The sequence below is a fragment of the Haplochromis burtoni genome, unplaced genomic scaffold (assembly GCF_018398535.1).
Source record: "Haplochromis burtoni strain Fernald_Lab_line unplaced genomic scaffold, NCSU_Asbu1 Contig_309, whole genome shotgun sequence".
Lineage (NCBI taxonomy): Eukaryota > Metazoa > Chordata > Actinopteri > Cichliformes > Cichlidae > Haplochromis > Haplochromis burtoni.
In genome coordinates this window covers 505,760-520,618 of record NW_024582670.1, presented here as the reverse complement: position 1 = coordinate 520,618, position 14,859 = coordinate 505,760, and the positions used below count along the sequence as shown (strand labels likewise).

Below are 14,859 nucleotides of genomic sequence, written 5' to 3'. Positions count from 1 at the left end.
CACACACACACACACACACACACACACACACACACACACACACACACACACACACACACACAGTGTGTTCTCAGCTGGTCCCAGTGTTAGCAGGATGATGCTGAGCTCTAGTCAGCTTCTGTCTCCTTACAACGCTGCTGTTCGTTAGTAAATAGTGAATGGACCAGTACTTAAATAACACTTTTCTACTCTGAGCACTCAAAGCACTTTTTGCTATAATCCTCATCCACCCAGTTGCACACAAATGTGCTTTTCCCCCACCTAAGCACCTTGTTTAACACTCCCAGACAAACATGCACCAGCAGATGCATCAGGGCAACACAGAGTTCTCCATCTTGGCCTGGGTTAACAATAATGGCAACTATGCTGTTGTTGTGCATAAACAAAGGAAAAGTTCAGTATTTGCTACTTAGTGCTGAGTAAGAGACTAATAATGTATTAGAACTTCACTCAAGTCTGTAGCTCAGAGCAGGTAATATTATTTATAAGATATTTCCACAAGAAATGCTGCAAAAGGCACCAGATTCCTGAATCTCTTCCAACGCCTGCTCACAGTCTCCATGCCTGCAGCATCAGGTCAGCATTGCAGGAAAACTGATGGTGAACACACAAATGCATGTTTCTGTGGCAGATCATCTGTGGTTCTAAATGGTTTGTAAATCTTCCTCAAAAGTGTCACAGACCTTGTAAAAGTGCAGTAAGGGCCAGATGAAAAGGCTCGAATCTCTGGACACTATAAATGTGTCCTTTAGATGTCATTCTAAATTGAAAAGCAGCTAATAACTACAGTTATCAAATAAAAAGAGAACATAATGCTGCTTGGAGCAGTAGATGTGCCAAGATAATGTCTTGTACTGGAAATCTTGCATGGCAAAAAAAACCCTCAATTGCTAAATGTCTTCAATGTTACTGGATATTGGTGTTCTTTCTTATTGTTATATTTCTGTTCTGTTGCTATGTATAAAAATGCTGTGCTAAATGCATTAGTACACAGAAATCATTCAGACATCTGCCCAAAGCTTTAAAGGCTCTTAACATGTGATAAACCATGGAACCTGTCTGTCCAATCATTTGATTGTCTTGGACATAGGATATAAAACATAATAAGTTAAAGAAAAAGAAAAAAAAGGTAGTTAAAAATTCACTACTTGAGTAATTTGCACTGGACCTGCAAGAAAAACAAAGATTTGTGTGACATCAATCCTCACCTTTGAAGAGAGGGGCTGCAAATAAGTACAATTTAAAAAAAGTTCTTTTTCTTTTGCTTACAAGGGACACTTTTATCAAACATAAGTCTCTCTGATAAGGCACGTAAAGTATCGAGCATCTAAATAAAGGTAGTAAAAAGACAGTCGGGCTGTTATCAGCAGTTATTTATATTTCTCCTGACAGCAAAAAGTTACATTCCCCAAGACCGAAGCACATAAATCAAATAACGACGTGAAGGTTGTGACAAAGAGCCCAAATAATCTCAAGTGACAAAATCATCTTCAAGAGTGCAATCATCCGTAAACCCTCGACTGCTGCAACTGCCTGTCACGCCAGACTCATAAATCACTGTCAGCCAAATGGAGATTATGGAGATATATGTTTACTTTAGTATCACATCAATGCAGCGCTGTCTGTGTTTCATTTTATGCTTTTCTTTCCTTTCTCTCCCTCATTAGACTTATACATTACCATTAATTCTTTCTCTGCAGATCTCTGCTGTCTGAGCTGAATCTCATAATTCATTCTCTCTCGCTCTCTCTATCCTCCTCTATTTCCTCCTCTTTCTGTTTTGCATTTGTGCTCCTGTGGGATCCTTTATGGGGTTAACTATAACACTGGAGTGTTTACATCCTCTGAGTCCCAGTAATTACTGCATCACGGTTCAGTCATGTAATGGAAACGCCGGAAATGAAAGACAGGAAATCCGTGAGGAGATATCTCTGTCTGTCTCTGATTGTTTTGGCCCCAGAACTGTTTTTCCTATTAGCACTGCAACCCATTCAACCCATATCAGAGGCTAACAAGGCAGGGTTTCATCTTATCCAGGTAACTTTGAGGTTAGCCTTGGGTTTTCTGCATTACAAAAGTGTTTCACTTCTTAATCAGGAATCTAACCTGCTCCAGAACACATTCAATTCACAGATTACAGATGGACAGGTATGAAATCACCACCTACTGTCCAGTCAATTCTCCAACTGGAAGACTCCCTGTAGAGGTCTTCAGTTCCTGGAAGTCCTGGAAGAAATAAATATAGATTCTTAGACACAACTTTATTCCTTGATTTTTTTTTCTTTTAGGCAGAAGAAGATTCTGCAGTTGAGAGAATGAAGACTAAACCTGTCGGCAGCAGGTTGTGTTCCAAGTTTCTGTTTAAAATCAGCTGTGTACTAAAGTACACATCTATCAGCGTGATGAGCTTACCATGCTCCTCTCCAATGCTACACTGACACTTGGTATCTAAGGTGCAGAAAACAGCTTGGCCTTAAGCATGAGCCACCAAGATGTCCAAACTATTAGCAGCCCGTCTCTATCGTTCCAGATATCTCCTGCAGCCAAGTCTCATAAGACCTTCCAGACACTGCAGCTTTCACAGCTAAATTCCTTGCCCTGAATGACCATTCCTATCATGCTGCCATTCTGACAAAATATAAGCACCTCAAAGATCTTCCCTTACAGTCCTTGGAACATTTCCATCCTTTGTTGGTGCTGATCAAAGCCATGTTATAAAACCTATTGCACCAGTAATTCTTGAGCCACCAGCATGTCCGGCTGCCATGAAGATTCACATTGGATGGACCAACTCGGCTTGTCCATAACAGTGCCTGGCAGAGCTAGAACTGAAACAAATTGTGGAAAAATTATGGCAGCCTGATTTTTTACCTTCCTTATGTACTGTGAGAACAAGTAACCAGAACCAGAGAGGATCAAGAAGCCATCAACCTTCTGAAGGCCAAGACGAGCAGGATAGAGGTCAGTATTATCCTTCGCTACACCAGTACTGCACAAGGAGGGCTTTTTCTGCTTCCAGGCCCCTAAAGACTCTGTGCCTTGGAAACATGGAAACACATCTTGCAAAGTATCCCGATAACTCAAAAACCTGTTTTATTTGTTGTTATCTATCTTCCACCTGGAACTAGTTCAGAGTTTCTATCGGATTTCTCAGACTTTTATGTGATTTTGTGCTGAGATCAGGAAAAAGAATTATTGTTTGTGATTTTAACATCCATAGACACTGAAAATGACAGCCTCAACATTTACCAGCTACCTGAATTATTTGACTCCCTGGTATATCTCTAAAACGTGCAGCTTAAAGCAGATAAGTCACAAGCTGGAGAGGACATGGCGTCTCACAAATCTAGTAGATCTGCATTTAATGTTTTTTACTGGAATAGTTTGTTGCTCTATAATAAAAAGCCCTCCATAAATCTGGTATATCTAACCATTAATCAGTGACTGAAAAAAATAAGAACAACCCTAGGTTTCTTTTATGCTCCTCTTGTTGCACCACGGGAACAGTGAAAGAGGTTTATCCTGTGGCTAGAGTAGCTCCTGGTGAAACATGGTGTGTATTAGGGGTGGGTTTTGATAATCGATTTATCGATTAAAATCGATCCTAGCTTGGATAACGTGATATCAATTCATTAAAATCCTGAATCGATTTTTTAATATAAATTTATTTTGCCCGAAATGCCAGAATCTCAGGTGAAACCTCACAAAATTTCAACAACCACCAAACGGCTAAAACAGTGAATGAGAGCAGGAACACGGATTCTGCACAAAGAGGTAAACACAAAGCGCCGACCCGCCGACGCATCAGAATCAGTGAGATGTCGCCTTTCTCACCCGACGGCACGGACACGGTCGGGGCTGAAAGCCGACAGCTGCTGATTCTGATGTTTCGGCGGTCTGAGCTTTGTGTTCACGCCCTTTTTGCGCTGATTCTAAAGCTGTTAGTTTTATCTCTCTCCAAACAATATTGACCGAACAGCAGCAAAAGAAGATCCAAACTATGTCTCACATAAACATCGTCATGGATTCACTCTGACTTTTGCTGTTTTGCTTTCAACACGATAAAATCACACTTCATGCACAGCTCTCTCTCTCTCTCTCTGTACTTCAAGAACAGTTTCCCGTCTAAAAATCTGTTTTCTGCATTATTCGCTTGCTTGTTACGCACAAGTCTACCGTTGTTTACAGGCTGTCGGCCGCTGTTTTTACCTTTTACTTACTTCCGAAAAGAAAACCTAATTTCTGCTGTTCAGTGGGCTTCTGAACAAATTGAAACTTTTTAAAATTATGCAAAACGCTCAGCCCTGTCTCTAATAAAACCGCTGTAACGTCAGAGGCAATGTTCATATGTTGATTAATGGTTTTCTTTCGTTTTTGATCTACTGCAGAATATTTTTATAAAATCCCAGGAAAATCACCTTCATGTTTTTCTGTGTTTTATCCTCAGCTACTTTGACACAAAGGCATCTGCTGTGATGCTCACACCTTTGATAAAGTCTTGCGAGTGTCAGCTTCCTTTTTATAGATACAAGAATATGTAAATGTACTGATCTGAATTAGAATATTTCTGACTGTCAGAGGCAAAATTTCCCAGATACAAATCGAATCGAATCGTGGATCGAATCGTTTCGGGACCTTGTGAATCGGAATCGAATCGATTCTAGAAATCAGTGACGATACCCAGCCCTAGTGTGTATATCTCAAAAGATGACAATGTTGGAAGGCTACAGCCACAAGAAAGAATATCCTCTGTGAGCGAGGAGGGAGAAAAAGGAGAGTGAAAAAGTAGAGTTATCATCGAGCAGAAACGGGAGCTGGAAGCATGTAAATATAATAATAACCACGGCAGCCAAGAAGAGTGCCTGACGAGCCCAGTTGTAAGTAAGCTATTAAGACTCGACTGTACACTGTGTTTTTGTTTTCCTCCGAAAAATTAAGTTCTGTTGGAGCAGCCTTTCAACGCCTCTCTCTGTCTAAAACTTGACCCAGACAACAAAGTAAAGCTATTTTTCGGTATTAGCCAGAGGTCCCTTTACTACAGTTCGGAGCCGCAGACCTTCAGTAATCGTAATAAATCACACAACAATAGTACATTCATGTAGTTGTAAAAAGCACGATAATATATTAAGTAATCCAAAATATTCAGAATACGTTACTGTCATTTAGTAACGTAACGGAATACGTTACAAAATACATTTTGGGGCATGTAATCTGTAATCTGTAGTGGAATACATTTTAAAAGTAACCTTCCCAACACTGGTAACAACTGATTGTGGTTAAGACCTCCACACTGGAAGAAACAAAGCAAAATAATATTGATGGTTTGGGAGTCAAGGAGGCCATTTACACGAAAAGGGAAACCATCTGTGACTTGTGGAAGGGGCCTAAGGACTAGGGATGGGTATCGTTTAGGTTTATCCGATACCGGTGCCAAACCGGTGCTTAAAGAATGGAGAACACAAAATTGGTCCAAAAACCTCTCATGTTCAGATGGGTTTTTTTGTAAAAAGACAACAATGTTAGCCTTTTCTGCAGCTATGGGGCATATATGGTATCACTCTTGTCTGGAAGCAGTGCTTAAACAATGGAAAAAACACAAACTTTGTCCAAAACCTCTCATGTTTAACTGTTTTCCACTTTTTCTTTGGTCATTTTAGCCTTTTTGGCCAGGGTGAAGGGAGTATCTGCCATCAAACAAGAAGACAGCTGCATGTAGCTGTGATGATGTTTGCTAGTTCACCTTACATGCATTAATGTAATCACGTGGTTAGCCTACTCAACGTAAATTACACACGAACAACATTAAGCTACTCACGCAGAGAAGAACGGCTGCTGCTGCATCATCATCCTCATCATTTCTGCTACACTGGCAGGGCTAGGGGCCAGGACTCTATTCTTCGGGTTTTGGGGGGATGTTGCTAACTCCGGGTCCGATAACAGGCACCACACCCGCAGTAGATGTGCACGGTGTGAGGTCTCGCAGCAAGCTATCAAATACGCGCATTTCTCGGCTTTTAAAAAAAACGCTATGCATCGCCAGGTGTTTCATCGGATTTTGAGGTGTTACCTCCTTTGACAGTATCACTTGTTAACAAGTTAAAAGCACTTTTTGCTGCTGAGTTTGCATCTTTTGCTGTGAAGTACAGCCAGACTTTGACCGCTTCGCCTTGGACATTTTTAATCTGTAGCTCTGCTCTAAAAGAACGTACGTACCTGGACCCGCCTACTATCCTCGGAAACGTAAAATGATTGGCTAGAATCTAAAGTGTGTCACAGCTCAAAAAAAAAAAAAAGCACCGAAATAAAGCACTGAAATGTGCGCTGCTTTTCGGTCTGGTTACTACCGTTTATGTCAGAACCAGTGCCATCATGGCACCGGATACCGGTACCCATCCCTACTAAGGACACATTTTTCATCATCTTACAGTGCAGCCATTCCCCAAATCTCTGTGAATGGTACTCATGATCAATTATTATTAATCAATTGTCTTTGATCAGTGGTTGTTGACCAATGGCCATGATAATTTGCATATTGTTGATCAAGAAACTGACCTCGGAGCCCTTTGTTCACCAATGGTGCTAATTTCGGTCATTATGCAAACGTACTGTTTATAATGTTGGGGAAAGCTGCAGTCAGCTGGAGATTGAAGACGTCTCTTGGATGAGTGACGAGACGTTTCTCCCACTGAAAACGCTACGTCCAGATGAACAGAATTTCATTTCCTGGATGATTGAGCATGCATTGACACATTTTGCAGATGTGGTCCGCCCCTTCCGGTTGTACCAATCTCATAAGCACCATTTTGAGATGCACCCTGGCGTGATGCTGCATTCACACCTAGAAGCAATTAAGTTAGATGGCTAATATGTATTTACATGTAAATGTGTTAATAATGTCTGTGTAAACACGTCCTGTGATTATTTTCATGTTGACTTGAAATAAAATATCTCCCTCTGCTGGCACTGCAGATTAATGCAACTTACTGCAACTTGTGCATGTGCATCTATTTTATGTTCTGGAGAGACAAAGCGTGAAATGGACATGATGGACCGCTGTGTCTATTACACGCTTTGCAGTGATACTGGGTTGATATACATGATATGACCTCCAGTTTGCACTGACGAATGCCACAAGTCTGAAATATTAGCATGTTTGTTGACATGACTTAATAAATTTGTGTACTTGAGATTTTTAAACTACAGTTTTATCCTCGTGATAACTATTACCCTTTAGGACTCAATGCTAGATTATTTTCCCCTACTTGGACAACACTTAAATGTAGTCAGGTGTTGCATAAAAACCATGACATGCATACCACCTTGGAATTTTTCTGCAATCATCAAGCTTAATTTTCTTCTGTGGTCTTTCAAGCCTTTTAAAATTGCTGAGCTGTATTCCTTCCTTTGCTGAATGTGCCAATTTCTGATAGGTTTATTTTGTTTTTTCAGCCTACTGATGGGTTCCTTCACTTGCTTTAACATCTCTTTGGACCTCATATTGAGATTTCGAGCAAAAAACTATCAAATACTCTGAAAAAAAAATCCAAGTAATGCCACCCGGCACTACTCCCTAAACTATTCAGCCACAGCTGAACGAAAAACAGTCCAACAGTTACAGATTAAAACACATTTTTACATGGGAAATTTACATGCTCATAAAAACTGGACCTGTATAAATTATAAACTACAATTGTCAAATTTCATATCCAATGATATTATTTCTATTTGACCTCTGTTAGGATGTTGGATTTTTTGGTCTGTGATGTGTTTTTTTTTTTTTTTCCAATTTTCACTATGACCTGTAATAGTACTGTGACGTATAACTTACACCAATGAAATGCTTGGAACCTTTGCATCTCTTCTGACGGCACCATTGTTTTGGTAAAAAGAAGCAGAATAAACTATGCTTGTTATTTAATATTAAATGTATTATATCTCTATGTGAAATGTGAAATGACATCGTTGCTTTGTAAGTGTAGAGGTACTTTATTTGGTACTCGAAGCTTTAAGTATGAACAAACTGCAAGTAGCTACAGACAGAGAGGAGAGGAATGGGAGGCAAAGTAATAAAAGGTTCTGACAGTGATAAATCACCACTGCCTGACTAAAACGTGCAGATTAGTCAGAATATGACGGATCTCAGCAGCAACTATGAGACTGATTGTGATGGACCGAGTTGAAAAACAGGAGTCGTCCCAGGAATTATTAGAAAAATATAGTTTCCATTTATTTAACCCCCAAAAATTATATTTACAAGACTAATAAATGTTGAGCTCATAAAAGAGGTCAAAGAAACAAAACTGAACTCAGGCAACGACTGCAACCTTAACAAACCAAATGACTGCCCAAACAAACATAATTGACCTAAACATGAAATGACATACAAGGGTATATATAATGGCTGATCAGACCATTGTGACACATGAGGGGTAACAAACAAAACACAATCATAAATCACAAACGATGCAGTACAATCTAGTTTGTTAATAAACTAAACCCTAAAGAAGAAAATCAAAATCCCATTAAACCCTAAACTCAAATATTTAATTAAATACAAATACTTTGTTTTTAAAGTAAAGAAAACACACATTCCCCCCTTCAGTAGGAAGTGGTGGTGTGGTCCAATTATCTTCCTTTTCATTTAATGGTTTCAAACCCTGGCTACCATCTTTTGTCCAGCAACTCCCAGGGATGATGGCAGGTAAGAAATAAAAAGACAAAGGTTAGTCAGAAAGCAAAGAAATGAAGTAGTATGAATACATAAGTAAACTAAATGTGCGCGCTTACAAATGGAACAAATGTATCCAAACCAATCAATAAAGTTATTGGAAACTAAAATGTATTACTATGTTCAAATGAAGAATGAAAATACAAAAGTTACCGACTTTAGAGTGTGGCCACGGGTTTGGCCATCACACTGATGCAGAAGTAAACTCGAGCCAAAATTAACATGCATGTAAAAATCCAATAACTTTCTTCAGATAAGTGCCACACAGTTACATTATTACACCCTTTTGTCTACAGACTACATCTTCACTGCGTCTGGTGGGAACAAAAGCATATTTCTCCCACTCTACTTTGTGCATTAAGTCCAATTTTAAGAACTTAACATTAGCATGCATTAGTGACTTGTCGATCACAAAGCACCTTCAATCATACATCATTTTACTGTCTGTTGTGTAATTGGGCCATACTTTACTTACCAAAGTTCGTCGAGATTAAGGGAGCAGTGGAATCATTTTCTTTGGGTTTTCTCTACAACCACAGAAGTTCCTGTTGGCCACTGGAGCTGATGCAGGTAAAAGACACTTTTACATAGGCTTCATTTTTTAAAATGAGAAGCATGCTTTTTCTTTATATACAGACTATGGCTGTGCTCTGACCTTGTCAGGAATTCTGTTACCACTGAAGTTTGCCTTCAAGTAAGAAAAAATCTTGACTTCACAATGAACCGCAGTGATGTCTCAGAATACCGTCTGTTACATTGTTTACAGACAAGTTTTTCTGTGGGACTGAAAACAAGCCTTCACTGATTGATGATGGCTCTCTTACAGCCAGAGCAGATCTTTACTGAGTTACGTTAGAGTACCTGTTTCATATTTAAATCAGAAATGCAGGGTAACTGTCTTTTTTGAATGTTGAAGTTTAATCAGTTAAGGGAAACATGTAATAAGAAATAAGCGATCTATATGTTGGTCAACTATTAGTGAGGTACTTCAGTATCATTTTGAAAGAGTTAGCAATTTTGAATACAGATGCAGATTGTGGGGGACAAAAAAAGCCACTGTGAATGGATCCAAAATCAGATCCTGATGGAAATGAACTGAATAGGACCTGGACCTGACCTGATCTGAGTCTTTTTAACCCTGTTCCACTGTGCAAGTGTGACCAGTAAATTTACAGCTTTGCTTTTATGCTCAGCTTTCTCCTCACTACAACAGATCAGTGCAGTATTTACATGACTGTGGACACCATCCCAGTCCAGCTGTCAATCTCATGTTCCATTCAACCCATACTAATAAACGCCACTTGAACTTCTCCACCTGGGGCAGTAACATCCCTAACCCGGAGTTGCACCCACCCTTTTCTGAAAATCAAATAGGTCCCAGAATAGAACCCTGTGAGACGCCTTTAGTTAGCTCAGGAGAAGATGTCGATCCTCCATGTAATCACTTCTGGAAGACAGACTTTGTTTTTCATCATGACGGTGATCCTAAACACACTGGAGTGAAAGACACACAACTGAACACCATCACTCATGCACTGCCCTAATCATTGTGTAAGAAGTGTGGGATCATCTCGACAGAGAACAGAAAACAAGACAGCTCCAAAGAACTGTTCTTCAAGAACCCTGGAGAACTGTTCCTGCTTAAAGAAATCACCAGAAAGCTTGCTCAAGACAGTTCCGGCTTTTGATGTATATTTGCAGATGTTTTAGAGTACTGCATCTATTTCTCTAGTAAAGTATGAAGGTGACTCGAAGCTTTTGCACTGTACTGTACATGTGTTGGATATGAAGTCATAGCCATTGTTCTAATATTCTCCGGGGAAGTGTAATGTCCTATGAAATGAGGAAACTGTGTGTGTGTGCGTGTGTGTTTGTAAGGCAGAGTAGGGGGTGGGGGGCTGGGAAAGGGGCGTGGAATAAACCAACATCACAGGCTAATGCAGCTTCCCATCATGCCATTTAATCTCCCTTTTTGGTCTGTTTGACCGTCGCCCGGTTTGCCTTCATCCGTCCTGTCAAACCGACTGGATCTGCTGTCTGTGTCCGCCAGCGGGATGAAACCGACATAGTGATAACGGAGCATCCCCCCCGCGTCCTCCTGTCCACGAGCGGAGCTTTGCTCCCACTCTCCTACCGACGGAGATATGAGACATCCACTGCTCGATGCAGCCCTGACATTGTGGCTATTTGTAGAGGTGAGGTGTCCTCCGGTGTTACTGTGGTATTAATAGAGCTGTGACGGACAGGCGCGGGTTCTGGGTGACGCCGCTGGCTGTACCTTTATAAGGCTTTCGCTCGTGCCTTGTTGTGCCGGGGCTGACTGTGATGTAGTTCCGATACAGACAGATCAGACCTAACAGAACCCGGCATGCCCGGCTCAGTGAGAAAGGACCTCCGCTGTACGTGCGGCACTCTTTGTCAACTTCATGAACGTCACAGCGAGAGACGCTCGAATATCTGTAAAAGCTCAACGTTAAGCTGGGATATGGCAACAAAATCAGAAATGTGGAGAAATGCAAAGCTGGTGGGATTGTGTTCGTGCAGAATAAAAGAGTGTGGAACAGTAATATGGCTTTTACCCCCACATGTGCAGTTTGAGTGGGTGAGCTACCTGTGATTCTGCCATCCTTTGTCTTTGTGCTCAGACCCCATAACTCCTCAGTAGGTTACTGGGCCTGTAGGACACACGGCAGCAGTCTGAATCAGTGTGCACGCAGTCATATTCACATTTCTTTTTTGTGGTGTTGGTCTTTTCCTCTGATGTACCCTTCTGCACTTGTTGGGGATATAATCATTTAAAAAGAGGTGAAAACGAGCTCCAGTTTAATTTTACAGCCTCTAAATGTAGCTCACTCTTTCTATCAGCCGTGCACTGCTGACACTCCTGTCTATTCATGTAATATTAACCCTCATCATTACTATTTTATTTCATTCAGCAGATGTAGTGAGCACACATTCATTTTGAAATCAAGCAGGCTGCCTAGAGGGAGTCAAGCCCTCAGACCTTGTGCTGCTACTGCAGTGTCCGCTTTGAGGACGGGTCCTGACAGCTTAGATATTTAGTGTCACTTATAACAGCGTTGACTCACAGGAAGCACGCTTTAGACCCTGGGACATGCTTCCTCAGGGGGGAATAATAATCCTACAAACAGTGGTGCTGTTTAGTTTTCTTCACTTATGTACAAAGTGATAGCAGAGCTGTAACATTTTGGTTTTTACGAAATCCCTGAAAATGGAAACAAGCAAGCTAACTTCCTGCTGATTTCTAATTCAATAAAACGTCTTTTTCATGGATGCACGCATCATTAAGAAGAAGAAATTGGGCTGTTTTTAGCTCCCAGTGATGCCAGTGTTTGATTGACATTGGGAACCGGAAATGGCAGCATTGGGAAATATTTATAAAATAAATATTAGACAGCAGTAAGCTATATTAAGTACTGTTTAGTGGGTTTGAAGCACTGTTTTGCAACAGAAGCAGCAACTAATGAATCCTGTTATCTTATCGGCTTTCTGTTAGATGAAAGCAGCTTAGGAGGAGTCACTGTTTCACTGTTTGCTGGGCCTGAAAACACTAGTAAAACACAGACTCACACAGTGTGAGACTCACACAGTGTGAGACTCACACTTTGACACTGTGTAAATTCACCTGAAGAGATATTAAAATGTCCTTAAAGCGGAAACTAATTCATTCTCTCATCGTGGCCTGTGGGGCCTCACTCATGTGCTCTCTGTTGGATGGTAGCTACTGATATATGCACACCAGATGACAACAGTTAAACAAGGCTCTGCTTCAGGGTTTTTTTCTCTTTTTTGCATGATCAGTGCTTGTAGGGGGTTTAAACTTTCTGTATGAGCTATGAAGCCTGCAATAAATTATATTTACCATTATCAGGGACTGTTGATTAACATTATAGTGGTGCTTTGGCAGTCAAACCAGTTCTAACTGGTTCTTTATTATGATATTTTAATTTTTTTTTACTTTAATAGAAAGGCCAGAGTGAAGGGTACGATGTACAGAATATGTTCCAGGGCAGACTCAAACTGAGTGAAGTGAATTATAGCAGTGCAAGTACCAAACTGATTTTAATGTGCCTTTTACTGACTGTATCAAGATTAACAAATAGTCAGATTAAAGCTGATTAGTGGCAAACGGTCTTGTTTAGTTGACCCATCAGAGGCTTGTTCAAGCAAATTAACTGCTCAGTTTTCCTGTCTAGTTGTCATATATTGCCTTAAGTTTCCAAGAGGACATTACTTGCTGACAATGGAAAACATGTCTTCAGAAATGTGATTGTGATTGAAGCAATCGTCAAATCATGGCTACACTTAAAATTTCTAGAGAGGCATTGCATAGTACTCTAAAACACTTTGTGGGAACTGGACCTGTTGTATTCTTGACACCTAAACGTGAGGACACCATCCAACAACACAATGGGCTATGTGACATTTCCTCCATCTCTGAGCTGACTCCATCATGGGCAAAGACCCCATTCGTCCTAAACATGCTCCATCTTCTGGTTTGCATATTTGTGGAGAAAGATTCATTATTTCAGTGCATGCCCTTTCATGGAAGTACTTGAAGTCTGGCAAAGCTCAAATTTCTGACTTTACAGTAAGCTCTTTCTATGTAAATGAATTACACTAATTGCCAGTTTAGAATCACTAATGAATTTAGTTTAGAAACCAAGACAGGAAGAGAAGCCTCAGTGTACACACAGGCAGGCCTCAGCTAACCAAGTGATCCAGCCCGAGAACCCTCTTACTCTGAAGTGAGTGTTCCAGCCTCTACATCGTGGTGTCAGTGTAGCACAAATGTTAAGTTGGCATTAAAACGGCAGCAAACCAAACGCTGAGTTAATTAATTAAAAACACAGAGCTTCTCAAAGTCCTATGACTGAGGTTTTCAATAATATCACATGCAGTACTATGCATGACAGACAACTGAAACATTGGAGTCATTTTGATAGTGGCCTCAGGGTAAATATAAAGAGGTTGGTATTTTGTATGGTTCATCTGGCTTAAAACGTTTGGCATGATACTCAGAGGCAATAGAGCAATAAAATAGAAGCTACAGTTTGTCTTTGAGGTTAATTGATAAGTGCTGTTGTCTCGTTAAATGCTAACAGGGTGGGGTTTGGGGGCATATTCTTAAATCTGAAAGCTCACTTTGAATGTTGTTTTCTCTATTAAAATTAATATATTATGGGTTTCCAGTATTATTACACATTTGTTTTATTTGTTGTCTCGAGTCTGGGTTTTCTCATCAGGTTGGTAGTTACTGACTGTGGAACGTGGAAGTTCTGTGTGTTCATCTGCCACCCTTTGATTGATATTGCTGTGATTTGCTTGCAGTAGAATAATCTGTCCACAGTTCTTCAAATTATTATTACTGTAACTGTGGTGCCATCAGGTAAACAGCTGGTTAGATACAGCACCTTCTTCACACATCTGGAATCTGTCGATGCAGCAAAAACATCCCTGAGACTATCAGCTTTTTAAGAACTACAGCAGCAGGGTAATAATAAGTAAGCAAAAGCCTGGTCATCGCTTTTTTTCTTTTCATACTCCTGTAGTTAAGCTCAGTATTACCTAACGGATTGAAAACTTCTTGCTTTGAGTTGAGTTTGTTTTGTGGATTTCTGGGAAAACCTCGAGCTCCAAATAGACTATATTAGTCTATGTAGAGTATTTGGACCGTAAAAGTTTCCTCATGTTGCCCTTGTAAACCATCAACAATATTGCAAGTCATACAAATAATTGTAGAAACTAACATACTGTAATTTCTTGCCAAACTCAAAAGTTTATGGATGCAAAAATTCTCCATATTCCCATTATGGCTCATAGCTTAACTTCTTTGGCCATGTGTTTACTCATACCTCAGTTTTATTTGGTGGGGCGACATAAGCATCGTCTTTAACAAAAAACTGACAATTTTGCTCGTGTCTCCATATCTCTGCCCATCCTTGAGCATCTCTACACCATCTAGTTTTTCAATTAATAGGCAAATTTCCAAGTTTGTTTTAGAAAGAGACCACGTGTTGATCAGAAGATAAGATAAGATAAAACTTTATTAATCCCTCGGGTGGGTTCCTCTGGGAAATTCAGTTTCCAAAACCGACAGAAGTTACAGA

General features: G+C 40.2%; 1 protein-coding gene across 2 annotated transcripts in view; it reads left to right on the top strand.

The window, feature by feature from the left end:
• Positions 1-9,216: 9,216 nt before the first annotated feature.
• The window catches only part of vopp1 (VOPP1 WW domain binding protein), a 22,162-nt gene continuing 16,519 nt past the window's right edge, over positions 9,217-14,859 (top strand). Inside the window, exon 1 of one of the 2 annotated variants that reach the window (XM_005941260.3) lies at positions 9,217-9,298. In XM_005941260.3, the coding sequence (XP_005941322.1) occupies positions 9,293-9,298 (6 nt within the window). In that variant the 5' untranslated portion in view covers positions 9,217-9,292. Of the gene's footprint in view, positions 9,299-10,621; positions 10,924-14,859 lie in introns of those variants that run through there. The other variant, XM_005941259.3, reaches the window with a different exon arrangement.